The 20,484-nt window shown below is 43.0% G+C and overlaps 2 protein-coding genes across 2 annotated transcripts; both read left to right on the top strand.

Moving 5' to 3' along the window:
• The first annotated feature begins 155 nt into the window (after positions 1 to 155).
• On the top strand, positions 156 to 2,834 carry LOC123402218. The gene has a single exon (XM_045096115.1). It carries the CDS (start codon positions 156 to 158, stop codon positions 2,832 to 2,834), a length of 2,679 nt encoding a protein of 892 aa, XP_044952050.1.
• A 2,490-nt stretch (positions 2,835 to 5,324) lies between these two features.
• Positions 5,325 to 9,309, top strand: LOC123402209. The gene is made up of 3 exons (XM_045096103.1): positions 5,325 to 5,882; positions 6,424 to 6,480; positions 8,444 to 9,309. The coding sequence occupies exons 1-3, from the start codon at positions 5,421 to 5,423 to the stop codon at positions 9,194 to 9,196; spliced, it is 1,272 nt and encodes a 423-aa protein (XP_044952038.1). The 5' UTR covers positions 5,325 to 5,420; the 3' UTR covers positions 9,197 to 9,309.
• The last annotated feature ends 11,175 nt before the right edge of the window (positions 9,310 to 20,484 follow it).

Here is a 20,484-nt window from a genome sequence, read left to right as displayed (position 1 = left end):
CTAGCTGCTGCATGCCGGTATGTCCTGCTTTATCCAGGTTTTCGTACCTTATTAACCTCTGTCTAGCATGCTGCAACACATAGTACGTAGATGCATGCTTGCATATGTAATGCCTGTGTACAAACTAATCTTGATTGACGCGCCTGCAGGGCGAAATGACTCTAGCATGGGTGGAACATTGGGTGAAGTGGTTGAGTGACTCTGTGTTCCGGATAGTGCCGCTACTCAGCTTACTCATGCATCTTATCCTTACCGTCTTCTCCGACAGCCGACGGCGTGAAGGCAAAGGTTGGAAGAGAGGTTTATTGTGGTTGGCGTACCAGCTGACCGACTGGGGACCGGCATATGTCATCGGCAACCTGTACCTTGAAAAAGAACCGTGCGGCAAGATGATCGTCGCCTTCTGGGTGCCGTTCCTATTGCTGCAGAATGCTCGCCCGGACAATATCAGCGCCTACACCATTGAGGACAATGAGCTCTGGCTGCGTGTGGTCATATTTGTCCCCTTGCAGTCCCTGGGATCCATACTTGTTGTGTACAGGTGTATACTCACCAACTGTTGCACTACTGGATTGTTGCGTCAGGCGTCCATCATCATGTTAGTGGTAGGCCTTCTCAAGTATGTGGAGAGCGCGGTGGCTCTATGGCTATGCAATTTGAGCCGCATCCAGAAGTCATTCAAGAAGCTGCCGCCAATTGATTGTAGCTTGATAGATGATTACGGTGGAGGCAAGAATCTGAAAGATGAGCAAGCCTTGTTGGTTGCTCATGGCCTGTTCGATATATGCAAGGGTGCCTTTTCTGATTACTCGATGGAGCACATGGATCGTGCTGCCGTCACAAGCATGTTCTCGGATCAATGGAAGAGTATGTGCAAGGTGGTGGAGATGGAACTCTCCCTCATGTATGACATCCTCTATACCAAGGCAGCTGTTGTCCACACATGGCCTGGCTACGCCATCCGTGTGGCCTCACCCCTCCTAACCGCCACCGCTCTCGTGCTGTTTGGCCTCCAATGCAAAGAGGGCATGCATACAGAAGATCAAGTTATCAGTTATGTATTGCTGGGCACGACCTTCCTCCTCGATTTGAGATGGCTGCTCAGAGCACTAGCTTCAACCTGGACGTACTCATTCTTCAAGGGGGCACACAGTTGTTTGAATCATCAAGTTTTGTGCCGAAAGAGATGGCACAAGCTACGTTGCTGGGTCGTGTCCTTGTCTATCTCCAGGCTCTCCTTGTGGCTGTGGACAAGTGACTGTCCCAAGAAGCACGAGAGCTACAGGAGGTGGGAGGGTACCTTTGGGCGGTACAACTTGTTGGAACAGTGTTGTGGTGGGGAAAGGCACAACCTATACAGCATATCTAGGCTGGTGACTGAATCAGAAGACCACTCAAGGGACCATGGGATTCCAGACTATGTCAAGGAGCTGGTATTCAATGTTATATGTGCAAACTTATTCCCTGCTCCCTCGACACCAACGGGCACTCCCCCAAATGGGAGTCCACAGACGCCAGACCCCTCAAATGGTGATGGTGGTGGTGGCAAGAATTCCCCAGATCGGCAGAACGGCAATGGCACCTATACGCCTCCAGGGACTGATTCACCCGGGGTGCCGAACTGCAATTGTATGTGCAATTTGCCTCCTTCATGGCCGTTCTACCCCAGGGAGCCTTTCTGCAATTGTATGTGCAACTTGCCTCCTTCATGGCCCTTCTACCCCAGGGAGCCTTTCTGCAATGATATGCACAATGATCCTCCTTTGTGTCCATTCTACCCCAGGAGGCCAATATGCAGTGGTATGGACAATGAGCGTCCTCCATGCCGGCCCTGCCCCAGGCAGATCTGTGCTCGTGGGATAAATGCACCATTTGATCAAAACGGATACGATGTGTTTGTAAGCATGCAGCACTGCCCTGACGAGGAAACCTCAATGGCCTCGTCCGGACCCTATGAGCAACAAACTGATGATCGCTGGAGGTATGATCAAGCCCAATCTGAAACCTATGAGCAAGCTTGTCTTTGGAGGAATGTCCACGCTGGTTCCATGCATGGCCAGTCCACACTCATCAACAACCCCAAAAGGCAGGCCACTTCCCTCAACTCCACAGATTTCCCTCTTGAGCTCCAAGAGGCAATCCTCATCTGGCACATCGCCACGGACCTTTTCCTCTCGTGTTACCACAATGTTGTCCCAGCAGCGCCCCAAAATGATGAGAAGGCAATCAAGGCGATGTCGGATTACATGATGTTCCTCCTCGCCAAACAACCCAGCATGCTGCCTGGCCTCAAGCTTCGCAGCCTGTACGAGAAAGCCCGAGCTACCCTGAGGGTGATAGGAAAAATTAAAGAGGAGGATAAACCCAGCAGTAGTTATACAACAACAAAAGAACAGAAGGCGAAGGAGCTCGCCACGTGGATGCTGGAAAACGTGGATCATCTCGAGGACAAAACTTCTGCTATCTACAGAGGAATAAAGGAGAATCGTCTTTTGGGCCTTGGTACTCTCGGGGAAGCAACTCAAATCGCTCTGTTCCTGTCTGACGGAAAGCATCGTTTGATTGGAAATGCGATGGAAAAAAGTGTGCGCAAACTTGGGTACTGGATTCGGACCTTGCAGGAACTTCGTGAGGACATGAATGACAACGACATGTTAAAGTTCATCCTGAAAGCGTGGGTGCATCTGCTCATGTATGCGTCCATCCGGGGCAGCAGGGAGGCACATGCCAAGCAGCTCAGCAAAGGTGGCGGGCTCACGACCCTCGTGTGGATCATCTCGGAGCACGCGGAGGAAAGGTTTGTCAGATTGATGTGCCCGGCACTTTTCCTCTGAAGAAAACGTTGTTTCATCTGTCTAGCCAAGTTGTATGTATTCCCAGTTTGGTGGTGGTCTCTGTTTGTATCTGTGTATCTCTCGGTTTGGTCGTATTTGTGTCCATGTATTTCGTTGTTTCTCTGGTGAATAAAAGACGTCTATTGGTCACCTCCAGTTTGTTCGTCCGGTTTGCTGCGATCATCTGGTCTGCTCATGTAAGCGTCAGGATTCTCAAAGCCAAGCGGCTCACATCCCGAGTATCTTCCTCTGCAAAAAACCCTGGATTGGTAGTTGTACTCGTGTACTACTCTCCTTCAGTTTATTTTTTTCCATTTTTGTTATAGCTTTCTGGTTTTGTTCGTGTGTAACAGAGATGTATCGTTGATGAGATATTTGGTTCATTTTCTATCCTTTTCTCGAAAGAACTACTGTATATTTTCAACCCTTCTTGATGAACCCTGTTTCCTTTTCTCTGTAACTTGTGCTGCCTGCATGGTATGTTTTCGCTGAACTTGTCAAGCTTTCTATTTGGGCACTACTGTGCCTCTTTTCTACACACCAAAAAAAAAAAAACTTTCTGAAGAGTCTTCAGTTTACCGTCCGAATTGGATGAGCTCTGATTTTTTTTTTAACCAATGCATTTTTTGGAAAGTTAACGAAAGTTCCGGTCGTGTCCCTTACTTTTTTTAGAGCCTGTTGTGTCTATTTTGTTTTTTAAGCCGGTTGCGTACTGTGGCAAATGAATCTGTAGAGTCTTGCTTGCTCATATTTTCAAATTGTTATGCCAATTCTTTTGTTGGACACAATATAACACCGTTACCTTTTTTTGTAAAATATAGCATTGTTATTTCCGCAAAGAAAAACACTATTATCTATACCTACTAATAAATTTGATGGGAAAACGCTTCACTTCGCACAGTGGGAAGCCTCCGTCTAGGCCCGCCCATACAGTTGCAGCGGTCCACGAGCAGTGAATGGGTGCACCTTAGGAATCAAACTCCTGACCAACTGCTCTCGGAAGTTTAAGAATTAGAGGCAGATTGAAATATTATTTGACTGTTTTCAAAATATTTCTTGAAATTCAAAATGATTCTTCTTAATTCTGAACTAATATTTTTGAAAAATGTGAACTATATTTAATTTCTTTAATAAGTTTAAAATGCCGGAACATGTTTTGTATTTGTGAACAAATTTTATAAAATGGGAAAGAAATCCAAACAAAAATTTGGAAACAGGAACATTTTTCTAAATTTTGTGGACAAAATTTTGTTGTGCGAACATTTATTTAAATTCTAAATATTTTTTCAAATAAGAAAACATTTTATTCAAATATGCAACCATTTTTTATATTCCTTGTGGACAAAAAATTGAAAGCAAGAGAATTTTTGAATTTAAAAAAAATGAACTGTTTTGAAAAATTTAAAACACCTTTTTAAATATTTTGAACAAAACTTGAAGTTTCCAAATATTTTTGAAAACACCTACTTTTTTGAATTGATGAACAAAATGGGTCGGCCCATTTTAGATTGCTCGATGTGTTCTCTATTCGTTTGGTCAACTCCTTGACACAGAAAGTGTCATATAGTATTCCCCGCAGCACACGCCACCATGCCGTGAGGTCGACGACCGACGGCTCCTAGGCAAGGCAGCCGAGGTGCACAGCCTCAGGGAGAAGCTCACTGCATGCCTCCACCCAACCAAGAAGCGCTATCATGGCGCCTTGTCCACGGACGGCCCTCCGTCGATGTAACTGTTCGGTGAAGCGGGCATTCGTTCAGGCAATGAATATATAGCTGCCCTCTGCATGGCCGCCAGTGATCGTAGCCAATAGCGTGCTCGTTATGTGCAGCAGTGGAGGCGATGTGGCAAAAACATACTTCAACAATGGTGCCCTTACGACCACACCTCATACCATGTCTCTCGTGGCCGCACATGTCGCCGCCTTTCTCTATGGCCTCCTCGTCGCCGCCAGCCTCCCTGCCGACATCATCTTCAGGCACTCGTCGGTTGCATGTTGTTCTATGGATGTAACCTATCGACAATAGTACCAATCCCATTGTCGATACAGAGCTTGAAAATCATTTGCCTTTCTTTATCGTCCAAACATGAAACCTTGCTATTTGATTAAGCTCAGGGAATGTGTACATGTGACCTCGGGTGAACAGGAAAACAAAAAAAATGAACATTTTTTTTTATGGGTGCAAAACATTGCCAAAAAAATCGATAACTTGCAAACTCTCATCATGGAATAACATTCATGGAACAACATTCGTGGAAAACGTGGCATCAGAAACAAAAATAATTTACACAACTAAATGGAATTTACACGTTTATTTAGGATTTATTTACACGTTTTGTTAGGCAATGTGGAACGAATCCAACCCAGGCCAGCCCAAAACACCGTCCTCGAAAGCCAGCCGTCCGATCTGAAACACCTAGATCCAACAGCTCATATTCTCCGGCCTACTTATACTTGTACAAAACCAGACTCTCGCATACCCTAGCCTCCATTCCACACCGCCGCCAAACCCCTACCCCGCCGCCCCCGCCTCCACTGCCGTCGCCGCCGCAGCGCGCGGAGGCGACCGCCCCACCGCCGCCAAGATGCAGATCTTCGTGAAGACCCTGACGGGCAAGACCATCACGCTGGAGGTGGAGTCCTCGGACACCATCGACAACGTCAAGGCCAAGATCCAGGACAAGGAGGGCATCCCGCCGGACCAGCAACGCCTCATCTTCGCCGGCAAGCAGCTCGAGGATGGCCGTACTCTCGCCGACTACAACATCCAGAAGGAGTCCACCCTCCACCTGGTCCTCCGCCTCCGCGGTGGTGCCAAGAAGCGCAAGAAGAAGACGTACACCAAGCCCAAGAAGCAAAAGCACAAGCACAAGAAGGTGAAGCTCGCCGTCCTCCAGTTCTACAAGGTCGACGACTCCACCGGCAAGGTAACCAGGCTCAGGAAGGAGTGCCCCAACGCCGACTGCGGTGCCGGGACCTTCATGGCCAACCACTTCGACCGTCACTACTGCGGCAAGTGCGGCCTCACCTACGTCTACAACCAGAAGGCTTAGAGGTGGCTTGCGTTTGCACTGCTCTTTTACCCTATCGTTTGTCATTGAAAACTGAAACCTTGGAGTAATATGTTTCCTGGATATTTGATCGCCTATTGCTGAGATGCTATGCGAGCTAAAATTTTGGTCATTGTGAATGACGTTATTCTTTTTCATGGCCGCTATCATATTTTATGCTTTGTTGATCTAATGTGACATGTATCTTGTTCATACATGTGTTCTTGAGCTTAACCCTTTATTGCAGGTTGTATCTTGATGAAACAGCTATGCAAACGATACTTACGTGTTCGATCACTATAAATACAATCAGTAATCAAGTGGTCTGCTGTGGTTTAGTTCTATGCATGGATGGTTAGATCTGCATTGTCGTATAAAATCTCGTATGCATAGCTCTTTCGAGATTACTAGCCAATAGTCATGCATGGGTTCACGAGTGGTTGAGTATTTTGCTATTGCTGTTTGACCGAGTGTGGTCTTTATCACTTACAACTAGAATTCTGATTGTTCCAAGCGATTGTGTTTTTCTTTGTTCTAGTATACATTTGTTAGTGGATTCCTAGATGTGCCTGAAAACTCTGAATATGTGGCCCTGGTAAGTGATACCTATAGATGTCTAGTTACCTTATACTGTGGACAGTGGCAGTTCGATGATTGCTAGTGTGGAGCATAGTGCTGCCTTGTTGTTTAGCCATAAGTATTGTGTGTGTGCACCATTTGCCTTGACCTACCTGTGGTGGTAATTTTGATTGGGTCTATCATACCAGATGTCTGTTTTGGTGTTCTTATTTTAGTTTGTTCTTGGTTGTGATATGCCATTTCACATCAGCTAAAAAAAGTCATTTCGCACACGCTGAAGATCTGTAATTTATAACTAGTACTGAAGGCGCTTTGATGCATTGGACTTAAAATTACAAATCTTACGAGAATAAGCAGAAGTGCAACAGCAATTCTCTTTATTTTTCATGGCTGTTGCAACAAGGCAGTTCAGCTATTTGAATTCTCATCCACAGATATTTCAGTTTATTTTTTATGCCATTACAAATGCCCATTTGATGTGATTATCCAAATCTGTACATTTATGTAGGCACAGTCTGCATTTCTATTTTTGTATCCATATTATCTGAATTCATCTCTGAAGAAATGCTGCAAATTCCTGTCCTGTTGTTTGTCCATCTGTTTTGTGTTCCATCATTAACCATTGCCTGCCTTCGGTGCGTGTCATTGGCAATCCTGGCTGGGTTAAGAAAATCGTGTGGTCATACCGTATCTGTGTATATGGTTACAATCTTAGATATACGTAAATATTATTCTGGATATGATGTGTTGTTTGCCTTTCATATTTTTCTGGATGTGGCATTAGTTTGCATATGCTGAATAATTTATAATTGCAAGTATGGTAATAACTGGACATGTTGCGTAGTATCGCCAATTTGATTTGTTGAATGGTTCAATGCTATTTGCAATGGACAAAATCACATTTGGTGATCTTTTTCCAGTTATTGTGGTTTGCATTTGCCATGTCTTGCCGCTTGAATTTACTGTTTGCTGGTGCTATTGTTGCTTGAATTTACTGTTTGCTGCTGCCATTGTTGCTAGATTACTGTTTGACTGATGTTAGTTGTGCTGGAGTCTTTATTTGCGCCGGGCTTAGGACGTTGTTCATACTGCTGGGTATTTCAACTCAGTCATACTCCCTCCGTTTCTAAATGTAAGTCTTTTTAGAGATTTCACTAGAGGACAGCATAAGGAACAAAACGAGGGAGTACAGTATATTTAGGAACAGAGTGAGTACACTATATTGGCCGTTACAGTTTTGCTGCAGTTATGCTGGAATTTTTATTTGCGGTAAGATTAGGATGTTATTTATACTGTTTGGTGTGTCTACTATGTGGCCCTGGAACATTAGGTAAATTGATTGTCTCAAGACATACATGGTTATGTTAGGAGATAATAATTGCACTAGAACAACTATACTCTCTTGTTGTGGCTCTAAACCCATATTTGCCCAGAATGTTGTGGCAAAGTAACAAACCACGAGGGACGGTGGAATCAAATTCCATGGTGCAAACACCTCTAAAATTGGGATGGAAACAAATATCACTTGGGCGCTGTTTGAGTGTTGATATTGGGGTTTGAAATTAGATATTTGCATTGGGACAGCCTGAATGTCGCTCTTTGGATGGTTATCATATTTTCGAATGGAATTGCAGCCGAATATTGGGCTCCAACCAATATTGGAGCGTCCCCGCTTGGTTTTCATAGGAATTCATGAGAGTGTACATCTCACTAACCTGTTAAGTTCGATGCTATCTCGGAAAAAGAAACAAAGCGATGCTGCGAGAGTCGTAACCAATGTTTTTTTTTTCTACCAAAAGTAACCATTTTTTGAATCTGTAGAGTCTTCCTAGTTTATATATCTTATTAATTGCGAGGCCAATTCTTTTGCTGGACAAAATGTAGAATTTTACACGTTTACTCTTATATAAAAATACTTTTCACCACTAAATTGAATTTACACATTTCAAGGGCTAAATGGAGTTTACACTTGTTAAATGAATGGAATTCACACGTTTCTTGACTGGAACGAATTCCTCAGGAGGCATGGGCCCGAAGCAAAATCCAGCCCAGCCCAAAATAGCGTCCACGAAAGCCAGCCGTCCGATCTGGAACCCCTAGATCCAACAGCTAATATGCTCTCGCGTACTTGTACTTATAAGAAGGCAGACCCTTTCTGCACCCTAGCCTCCGTTCCATCCCGCCGCCCCCGCCCAAACCCCAGCGGCGCCGCCGCCACCGTCGCCGTCGCAGCGCGCGGAGGCGACCACCCCACCGCCGCCAAGATGCAGATCTTCGTGAAGACCCTGACGGGCAAGACCATCACGCTGGAGGTGGAGTCGTCGGACACCATCGACAACGTCAAGGCCAAGATCCAGGACAAGGAGGGCATCCCGCCGGACCAGCAGCGCCTCATCTTCGCCGGCAAGCAGCTCGAGGACGGCCGCACCCTCGCCGACTACAACATCCAGAAGGAGTCCACCCTCCACCTGGTGCTCCGCCTCCGCGGTGGCGCCAAGAAGCGCAAGAAGAAGACGTACACCAAACCCAAGAAGCAAAAGCACAAGCACAAGAAGGTGAAGCTCGCCGTCCTCCAGTTCTACAAGGTCGACGACGCCACCGGCAAGGTAACCAGGCTCAGGAAGGAGTGCCCCAACGCCGAGTGCGGTGCCGGCACCTTCATGGCCAACCACTTCGACCGCCACTACTGCGGCAAGTGCGGACTCACCTATGTCTACAACCAGAAGGCTTAGAGCTGGCCTGTGTTTGCTCTGCTCTTTTACCTATCGCGAATAGAACTCATTTATGTGTCCAGTTTGTCTTTGAAAACTGAAACCTTGGAGTAATATGTTGTGTTTCCTGGATATTTGATCGCCTATTGCTGAGATGTGATGCGAGCTTTAAGTTTTGTTCCGTATGCTATGCTGTCATTGCTCTGATTGATGCCATCATGGGATATATCTTGTTGATACAAGTGTTCTTGAGCTTAACCCTTTATTGCAGGTGTTAGTAGCCAATAGCTATGCATGGCTTGATATGTGGATGAATATTTTGCTACTGCTGGTTTATGATATGTTGATTGTTGATGTGTGTGATCTTTGTCACTTGCAATTATAATTCAGTTCATCCCAGTGATTGCGTGGTTGGTTTGTTTTAGATACATGTGTTATTTCATCCCTAGATGTGTCTGAAACTGTTGCTGTAGACAGTTGCAGTGTGATGATTGCTAGTGTGGAGCATATTGGTGCCCTGTGGTTTATCCACCATTCACCATTGCCTACCCTGTGGTGCTAAATTTGGTTGGGTCTATCATACCATATGTGACATGTCTATTGGTTTACAGTTGTAGATGTAGTTGAGTTTTGCTGTTCTCTTTTCATTTTGTTCTTGGGTTGTGATAAAGTCATTTCACATACGCCGATGATATGTAATTTACAACTAATACATAAGATGGCTCAAATGCATTGTATGTGAATGCAAACTTGTCACAAATACTACGAGAATAATCTAAACTGCAACATCACTTCATGCATTTGAATTCTCATTTACGGACATTTCAATTGATTGTTTATGCCTCTACAAATACCCATTTGATTTGATTATCCAAGTATGTACATTTTTGTTGCCGTGATCTGCATTTCTATTTTTGCACCCCTTATGTTAAAAGGGTCTGTTCCACAATTCTTTTCTGAAGAAATGGCCATCGCCCATTTTTTAAAAGGACACATCCTATTATGCTCCCAGTATAATTAGTACTATCTTCTGAACCAACAGGTTTGTTCTTCAGGAAAAACTATTTGTTCCTATTATGGTCTGAGGAGCAATTTTGGATGTTTTTTTTAATTGTTGGTTCTCATATCCATCCTGGTGGTAGTAGTTGGTCACTAATTAGGTCGTCTTGATTTAGCTTAGCCTGTGAAACAAAGGTATCAATAACTTTTTAAGTGTTGAATTTGAGCCTCAAGCTTGGGTAGATGTGAATCATTAGTATCATTCTGCAATAGGCATTTAGGAATAACCAAAATTTCTTCCTCAACCATGCAAGTACCCAAAACACTTCCAGTTCATTGGTTATCTTGCTGAATTTTTCAGGCTCTAACAGCGTGAGTTGAAAATTCTATTGACTTGTACTTGCAAGTAAACCAAACGCACTGCACATGTGACTGTATATGAAACTATAATGAATGGTGGTAGTACTACTTACCTGGTGCTCCTTGTATCTCTTGCTGCAATAAGGTTGAACCTTGTGCACATTTACATACTACCGAAAATACAAAATTAAGCACAGTTTCTTAATATAAGTTAGCCCTATGTATCTAATGGTTATGTTCAAGTCCCGTTCAGCACTGAAACAATCAATTATAAAAGCTGAAAACTTCATTGAAATGCTGAAATCTTGTCAAAAAAGGAACATTAGTTGAATCCTTAGCTAAAAAGTACAAAACAATGTTCTAAATGTACATCTGCAAGCATAGCTACAATTTCTAATGCTCACTTTAGTGGCGCAACGTGCAATTCAGGGGCAAATGGGCACTATCAGGACCAGTTTCCGAATAAAATGTGTATAAAAAATAGCCCTTAATGTCATCCCAGTACAAAAATAAATTCACAATGATAAACAATCCTTGATACAGAACTTCAGTAGTGCTTAATATTATACATGGGTGAGCTCAGGTTGCTTAACAATTTATTACAAACACGCCAATATATCTTATAGAAGCGGATATCTGACAGTGAAAATGGTGGTAGTACTACTTACTATTCATCTATAAAATTGCTTCGTTAATATTTGTCCAAATCAACAAGCCAGGTAAGTACTTTGAATGTACTCGCAAGACAATTTGGACATAAGACATACTGAATGTAGACAGAATGCACATATTCAGGGTAGATTAAATGCAACATTTCATCAAATATAAAAAATAAGCCGTGTAATGAAACAATGCATGAGGTGGAAAAGTCATCAAATATAAAAAATAAGCCGTGTAATGAAACAATGCATGAGGTGGAAAAGTCGAGCGGTACTCCCGAAATTTCCAACAAATATAAATAGACCAATTGGGTGTCTAAAAACGATGCCTCGAAAGGATAAATAAAAAATAAAATATACCAATCGAGTGTCTGAAGTAATGTCTTGAAAGGATAAACAAAAAAATAGAATATAACAATCGGGTGTCTCAAGCGATGCCTCCAAAGGATAAATAGAAAATAAAATACACCAATCGAATGTCTGAAGTAATGTCTTGAAAAGATAAATAGAAAATAAAATACACTCATCGGGTGTCCCAAGCGATGCCTCGAAAGGTTAAACGTATAAACTATTAGAGTCAGACATCTCGGTGATACCACATAAAAGGCTTATATTTAAAAATTAGAATGCGGGTATTCAGGTGGTAAAACCATTCCAAATGATACTCGAAGCGTCATTCAACTAAATAGGTTATTCCAATAAGAAACAATAATTTCGCTTATGGTATTTTGGAAGTAAACACACGTAAACAGTACACATTCATTTCACCTCACGATGCTTTGGAAAATCATCCAAAGCAACATTCTAGAAAAAAAGTATAAGACGAGGAGGCCGGCATCTTGAATGACATGGGATAAAATTTATAACGCGCGCAACTAAGGGGTGCCTCCCTCTCCGGCTCAGCCGAAAACACCCATGCTCCCTAACCGGATGATTGCCATTATCCCAAGGCCATGAAACTGTCATCACGACTCCTCTATTTGGTGTGTACATGGAAATAGGTTTGCAACTTACTAAATTGTATCCCCTTTAGAGAAAAACATGTGGCAGCATGAAAAAATAAGGTAGCACGGAGACAAGACTCGATCTATGCCGATACCGGAGTTACTTAGCTTGTTAACATACTAGCATGCTCCAACATGACCAGGCCATAACCTATCACGTTAACACGTGACCAGGCCACAACCTATCACGTCACCACGTGATTAGGTCTCAGACTTCATGAACTTTTCAAGTTTGTAGCTCATATGCAAAGCATTCATGCATGCAACACAACAACCATGTTATAACTACCGCGTCTACATGCAACAAAAATTTGTTAGGCACACATGACAGCAATCATGATATCGAAGGTTCAAACATGCTTGCCGGGATCAATGTTGTCGGAAGACAATTCTCCGAAATTGCCAGCATTATTCCCCCCTTGTTATTTATACCATAAAATACGGGATATCTATGTAAATACCATGGATGCATAAAAAGTTGTCCCAAAATATTTTTAAATAAATACTACAAAAAATAGACTGAAAAAGAAAAATTTCAGAAAAAGAATCAATGCCAAATCATTTTTGGTTTAAAAGATATGAAAGAAGTAAGGCCAGGGACCTTTATATAATGAAAAGAGAAATATCCACAGGATATAGACTGCTAAAGCAGAAAATGCTTCGGGGAAAAGTTACGGGCCAACATGGAAAACGTAACCCGCGGAAATACGCTTCCTCGAAACTGACTGAAAAAGAAAGAACCCTGACAAGGGGTCCCACTCGTCAGATTTGGAATATGGCGATGGGCAGAGGGTGACGGAGATTACCGGCGGCGATCGACGGCGAATCAGAGGGCGAGATGGATGCACGCGTGCTCAAGGACTTCTTACTCATCGGTGGGTGGTGGATCTGGTCGCCAGCTAGCACCACAAAGTTGGCAGCCTCAACTCCGGCGATCACCGACTACGGGGAAGATGAAGCTCATCGGAGGGACCTGCAAACGTCAAATTGACACGCGGGTCAGGGATGTGGGAACACTATGGGACTAAGAGCACGATTTGGGAAGAGGAAGCAGGCTACCACTGACGAATTTAACCCCGGATCCGTTGTGGATCGGGCGGCCGGAGACGAGGACGAAGGCCCTGATGGTCTTAGCTAGGGATTGGGGCTCTATGCGGGTGGTGGAGGGGAATGGAGGAGGAGCTCCGGGGGCCTATTATAGGCGATTTGACGAGGTGGCCGCGAGCGAATAACTCCGACGCGGTGGAACGACGAGGCAGGGGGTTGAACGGCGCGTTACGGTGGCGCGAGGGGTTTAGGGGTGATCAATGGCTTGCTCTGGCTGCAAACGCGTTGCCAATATTGAGGTTAGTCCGAGGGTCGACGGAACGACCCGAACGGACGGCAGTCGCTGCGCTCCATGAACGGGCCACGACGACTGACTAGCTGTGCTTGCTGCTGCGGGCGGACACACGGCGATTCTAGGAGCGATGGGCGGTGCTGGACGGTGCCGAACGTCTAGAAGATCTCCTCTGGCCGCCGCGGGCGTCCCTATTGCCGTGGATGAGGACGGCGCAGACCGCATCAGCTCACCGTGACAATTAGAGGTGGACAAAAAATGTTCCGGTGTTCTGGCGAGGGCACTGATGAAGAGGGAGAAGGGAACAAGCCGGAGCACTGCTGAGATTGTGCTGATTTGACCAAGAACTGAAACCATGCACATCAGGTGCTCGGCAAAATGCCAATGGCATTTACAAAATTTTCCTTGTGCTGATTTTTGGTGTGGAGATCTACTAAAGTATCTAGGGATTCCATGAATTTACTCAGAATTTTTGTAGTAGAGGAAGAATGGTTTTCAGCAAGAAAGATAAATCTGGTCCAAATTTCCTTCAAATGAAATTTGAAAATTTTGAACTAAAGACCAGGAGGTTTTTGGATAATTTTGTTGTAGGCACTAAGGACTAGCTGGGGCAATTTATTTGAGGTCCAAAGAGCAAGGCATCTACGAGTCCCTTTGAAAAATCCCAGCGATCCGAATAAAATACAGGAATTGTTTTAAAGCAATTTTAGTAAAAGAAAATATATGAGGGGCTTAAAGATTTTATGAAAATGAGGTGGTTGCTGTCTTGGGGCAGGGAAGAAATATTAGAGAGGAATATTTCGAAATATGATTTAGCACGAGAGATGACAAAAGATTTTAAAAAGAAAATATTTGGATTCTATTCCAAAGGTGGTCCCTTAATAAGAACAAAATATAAAACCTTAGAAAACCTTTGTTTTCAAAGGAACACAATCTGAAATCTTGAAAGTCAAGAACCAAGATTGTGATTTTTTTTACAAGGGGTTTTCAACCAATAAGATTTTTGAAAGAAAAGTTTTACCATAAATCCAAATAACCCTCTTCAAATAATAATTTTTTTGTTAAACCAAATTAAATTTTTTGGGATGTTACAACACCTACCCCCTTAGGAAAAATCTCGTCCCCGAGATTTCAGCTATTCCTCAAACAGGTGTGGATATTCAGTCCGTAGGAAATCCTCTCTTTTCCATGTTGCCTCATCTTCGGTGTGGTTGCTCCACTGAACTTTGAATAATTTGATCACGTTCTAACGTGTACTCCTTTCAGACTCTTCCAATATTTTTATAGGAAGCTCTCGGTAGGTAAGGTCTGGCTGAATGTCTAGGCTCTCGTGTGGTACTTGCTTTTCCGGGTTACTGACACATCTCCTTAGCTGTGGTACGTGGAATACGTCATGGACGTCAGACAATTCTGCAGGTAGGTCTAGTTGGTACGCAACTTTGCCTCTCCTTGCAATTACTCGAAAAGGCCCAATAAACCGTGGTGCCAATATTTCTTTTACTTTGAATCTCTGGAGACCTCTCATAGGGGATACTCGGAGATAAACATATTCATTGGGTACAAAACTGATGTCATGATGTTTCTGATCATAATAACTCCTTGACGGCCCTGGGCTGCTTTGAGTCTGTCTCCGATGAGTTTAACCTTTCCCTCGGCCTCTTGGAGCATTTCTGGGCCAAAGATACAGCTATCTTGCGTCTCAGACAGATTAAGTGGTGTGCGGCATATTCGTCCATACAATGCTTCAAAAGGTGACATTTTTAGACTGACCTGATAACTGCGGTTATACGAAAATTCGACATATGGAAGGTTGTCTTCCTAGTTGGCTCCACAAGTAAGGACACATGCCCTTAGCATGTCTTCCAATATTTGATTTACATGTTCAGTTTGTTCTCCAGTCTAAGGATGGTACACACTGTACTGAATACCAGCTTAATTCCCAAGGCTTGTTGTAGATAATCCCAAAATATGGAGACGAATTGTGTGCCTCTGTATGACATTATGGTCTTTGGGACTCCATGTAAACAGATGATCCGAGCGAGATAAAGCTTGGCAAGCTTGTGTGTGTAGTAAGTTGTCTTCATTGGAATAAAATGTGTCACTTTAGTTAATAAGTCAGAGATGACCCAGATGGCATCGTTTCCTTGTCGTTACCTGGGTAGTCCAACAATAAAATGCATGCTTATCTCATCCTATTTCCATTCACGTACCTTGAGTGGTTGTAGTAGTCCTGCTGGTTTCTGATGCTCGGCTTTAATGCGCTGACATGAATCACAACGTGCAATGAATGAGGCTATATCCATTTTCACGCCGTGCCACCAAAATCTTTCTTGAATATCCTTGTACATCTTAGTTCCTCCCGGATGGATGGAGTATGGTGTGGTATGAGCTTGTGACAAGATTTTTTATTTAAGGTGCTCTTGATTAGGTACGCACAACGTGTCTTCGTACCATAAAATTTCTTGATCGTCAATGGTAAATTTCGAGGCCTTGCTTATGCTTACTTTCCTTTTTATACCGAAGCTGGGGTGTCCACTTTGAGATTTCTTGATCTATTCCTTCAATATGGGTTGTATTTCCAGACGTGCAACCCTGCCTTCCAGAACCAAAATCATGTTGAGTTTAGCAAACTCCCGTTTGAATCCAGGTCTTCAAAATTGCAGGATGCTCCTGCCTGGACTCTGATTTCGGCTGAGAGCATGTGCTACAACATTTTCCTTACCCGGTGGTAGTGAATTCCCACATCATAATCTTTGATTAATTCGAACGAACGACGTTGCCGTAAGTTGAGTTTCGGCTGTGCGGAAGTATATTTGATACTTTTGTGGTATGTATATATTTCACAGTGACTACCAAGAAGGAAATTTCCTCATTCCTTGAGTGCATGAACTACCGCTGCTAATTCCAAGTCATGTGTAGGATAATTTTCTTCATGACATCGCAGTTGTCTTGAGGTGTAGGCTACAACTTTTCCTTCTTGTATTTGCACACAACCAACACCTTTCCTGGATGCCTCGCAATATACCTCATTTTTTGTGTATATTTGGTACAATTAATACTAGTGAAATTGTCAACCTCTTTTTAAGTTCTTGGAAACTTTTCTTGCAGGCTTGACTCCATTCAAATTTATTATCTTTCTTGGGCAGTTGAGTCAAGGGCTTGGCTATGGTGGAGAAGCCTTCAATAAATTTCTTGTAATATCCGGCCATTCTCAAAAAACTTCTTACATCTGTCATGTTGGTTGGTTGCTTCCATCCAAGTACATCTTTCACTTTACTAGAACATTGATGGCGCGCGTTGCAGCGCCCATGCATTTTTTCAGTTGGATGATAGGAAAATTTTGTAATGCATGGGCTTGTGAAAATAAAGTTAAGTTTGTGTACATAAAGAATATATGTTTGACAGTAAATGAAACAGTCGATAATCTACATCAATATTGTCTTAGAAAACATGTTGACACATCAACTATTTGCCAACACGAGAGAAGAATTATAAACCACCATAGCTAAAAGATGCAACCTGCACGAAATACAACACCTTCAACGGGTAATATTTCACTGCATAAAGGATGGAGTACTATCATAGGGTTCCACCAGAAGATGATCACCAACCTGGCTCAGCAAGTCTAATTAGAGCAGAGACAGAAAAGGCATTATCTGCAGGGGAAAGGCTCCGTGAGAAATATGCATATGATGGATTATTTTGATGGAAAGCAAAGAGAAGAGCAAACTTAAGGTTTTTGTTATATAACAAAAGAGCCCGATTACGAAAAAAGCAAAGCAATATAGTACATACGACATCACTGAGCAAAACCGTTTAATAAGTTGTAAGTAATCTTTGGTTCCGTTTGTACAACTCCTACAATATTAACACTTCTACATTAACTTATAGAACAGTTACCATTTTTTAAATTCTGCAATAGAAACAACATGTTACACCTCATAGTCAAAAAATTGCTTGATTCCAGGTAGAGGTCAATGTGATCTATAGTTACGTATCTAGAAGCAAAGGGCAATACAATTCGACTATGCACTACTATTGTACAACTAAATTGAACATGGAGGTTTAGTCAGCATCCGAAAAATACCGAACTATCATATCAAAGAGTGAGTTGGGTCATACATACAGGAGCAGAGCAAAAGGGTTGACACTAGGTGTACCCATTGACAGGAGATGCAGAGCCCCAACCGATGATGCAGCAGGGAAGGGAGGCCTCTGCCAATATCTTATGTAAGAAGATTGAATGCGAAAGTATGTAGTCCCATTAGATTCAAATCCTAATAGTTAATCCAATGATTAAATCATGACCAAGGCATGTTCCTCCAAACCAATGAGAACAATTCCACAACCATGAACCCATACTGTTTTGTAACTGTAAGTGCCCACACATATCCATAATCAGATCCATGATAACACATAAAGAAAAAATAGGGAAAAAAAGAAATTGGTTGAACAAAACGGAACACTGTATAGGGAAGCAAAATGCTGACCAAGAGTCCAGCTCCGAAAAAGAGCAGATTGCTGGTATGTGGTATTGATGTTGTCGATGGAGAAAAAAAAAGTTCAATGGAAGGGGAACAAAAGTCCGCCATCATCTCCCTCACCTACAAGCCGCACCCTCTAGTGACATCCCATAGAAGTCCACCTGGACGCCGCTGCAGGGGCAGAGCAAACAATATGTTGTCGCTATCAGGTTCATGTTGTAGAGACTTATTTGTAACACAATCCACTACAAATAAAATATATAAATACAAAGTTTAGTTTGCATTGCTGAGGTTCACGCTGAACTATCTATGTATACCTACAAATATAATAAACATAGTCAACATGTCTCATCATAAAAAGGAAAATATTAGCAAATAATTTTTTTAAGAAAATATTAATAAGTGAAAATCCAGATAAGAGCAGACTTTGATAAAAATATTAGAGTAAGGATATGGTGCATCTTGAATCTTAATACAACAGATAGAGCATAAGTGGCACTCGCAAGAAGCAGCTAATTTTTGACGGCATACTTAAATGTTCATTGAGTTATGTGCATAGTAGTTACAATAAGTAGCAGACAGAGAATCAGCGAAGTTGATATTTACGTGTGTAATAGCGGATAAGGATCCTTCAGAAGTTTAAGTTTCCCATCGATCCAAAGTGAATACCATAAATTAGGAAAGAGTAGATGAAGTCATCGTTTTGGAACTTGTTTGAGGAAAATATCAAAATGGATTCAGTTAAAAAAATCATGATAAGGGAAATAAACAATTACAAAATAAATAAATCACTGATGCTGATTCACATTAAGCACAGCATCCTCCTCTTGCCTTTCTACTTTACAATAGAAAAATCCTTGTGGAGACAATAAACAAATATGGATATTGTGCAATCCAAATTTTTACATACTCACACAATGCAGATTAGAATGAAACCATGTCTGTCTCAGATGGAACAGTAATCTAGATAAGAATGCATGTTGTTTTTAGCAGATTGTGTACAATTATCTTTGCATGTAACTTTTAGTTTACATTGCCTGCTAAGCTGAACTTTAACTTGTGCACGATCTCCATGCCAGAAGTAACTAACACTAATTAGAGATGGAATAGGAAGAAAATATACTGATCGATTGGGCTTCGGGCAGAACATATGCAAAGATTGCTATCCTGCAACATGAATAAACTGAGTAAAAGAACATATGCAAAGATTTGTAGCATAGATCAACAATGAACAAAAAGTAAGGACTTCATGGTAGAAAGCAGTAAAAAAAAGCAAAGTTCAGTGACGAGCATCCATGCATAGATTAACATGGATAATTTTGAGTAAAAGGGCACTGACGGCGGCCACTTCCTGATTGTCGTGGGATACTACTCGGCATGTGGAAAGTAGACAAATCTGAAGATTAGAACATCCAAGATAAAGAGAAGTGATATTTGCATAGATATGGGGATGTAGGTCCGGACCCTTTCCCCTTGCCAAGACGGCCTGTGCAGCAAAGTTCCTCCCTGTTGTACCGATCTCAGAGAAAACCCTTCGTCGCCAACGATTTGAGAGTGAAGCCCATATCTGCTGCCTGCACCTTCAGAGCAAAGATTGTAGAAGGACAGCACAGCTGGCCACCGTCTCTCACGCCCGTTGGATCCCCTCGTCTGCTGGATCCATTTCCCTCAAGCGCATCGGCTGAAGCGTGTCCCGCTGGATCCCCTTGATCGCCTCCCCTGGCGCCGGTTTTTGCTCCCCATGCGCTGGATCATCTTGCTTGTCTCGCGCTCGATACCCTCGCAAGTGTGGCTGCGGCTCCAAGGGGATCCAATGCTCAGTGGCATGCCCAATGGCGTCCCCACCAGGGAAGGCTCCGAGGAGCTTGGGAAGCTGTTGCGCCGCCATCTCTCAGATGGAGACGAGGGAGACAAGGCAAGTCGTGAGGAGGTGGGATGGGGTTAGGTCAGCCATAAGCGTATCACGACCGTTCGTTCGTGATCGGACGTTAACTCGTATAGGCGAATGAGAGGGCTTCAAACTGGCTTCGGGAGTAGCAGCCCCCAGGACAATCGGCCCGTTAGTAGCCCACATGTGAGTAGAGGCGCATCAGACAGCCCAGTTCGCGACCTGAACATTGATTTGACGGTGATCTACATCCCACACGCGAAATCAACGGCTCACGAGCAAGGATGCGTGAGAGAGCTCGGAATAGGTCCGGTTTTACTGTCCTTAATTTGGATACACGACAATTCCATCCTGTGTCAACACATGCCCTAGAAAGCCGACTTCTCTTAGCCAAAATTCGCATTTGCTGAATTTGGCATATAATTGATGTTTCTATAATTCTCCCAAAATACAGGATACAAGTATGTCTAGAGGGGGGATGATTAGACTACTTGACCAAATAAAAACTTATCCTCTTCCCAATTTTAGTTGCGGGCAAGTTTTAGCAATTGTAGCAAGTCAAGCACACCCTACACA

Source organism: Hordeum vulgare, chromosome 1H (assembly GCF_904849725.1).
Source record: "Hordeum vulgare subsp. vulgare chromosome 1H, MorexV3_pseudomolecules_assembly, whole genome shotgun sequence".
In the NCBI taxonomy this organism is placed as follows: domain Eukaryota; kingdom Viridiplantae; phylum Streptophyta; class Magnoliopsida; order Poales; family Poaceae; genus Hordeum; species Hordeum vulgare.
The sequence above is the reverse complement of the archived record's forward strand: the minus strand, read 5'-3'. Positions and strand labels throughout refer to the sequence as shown.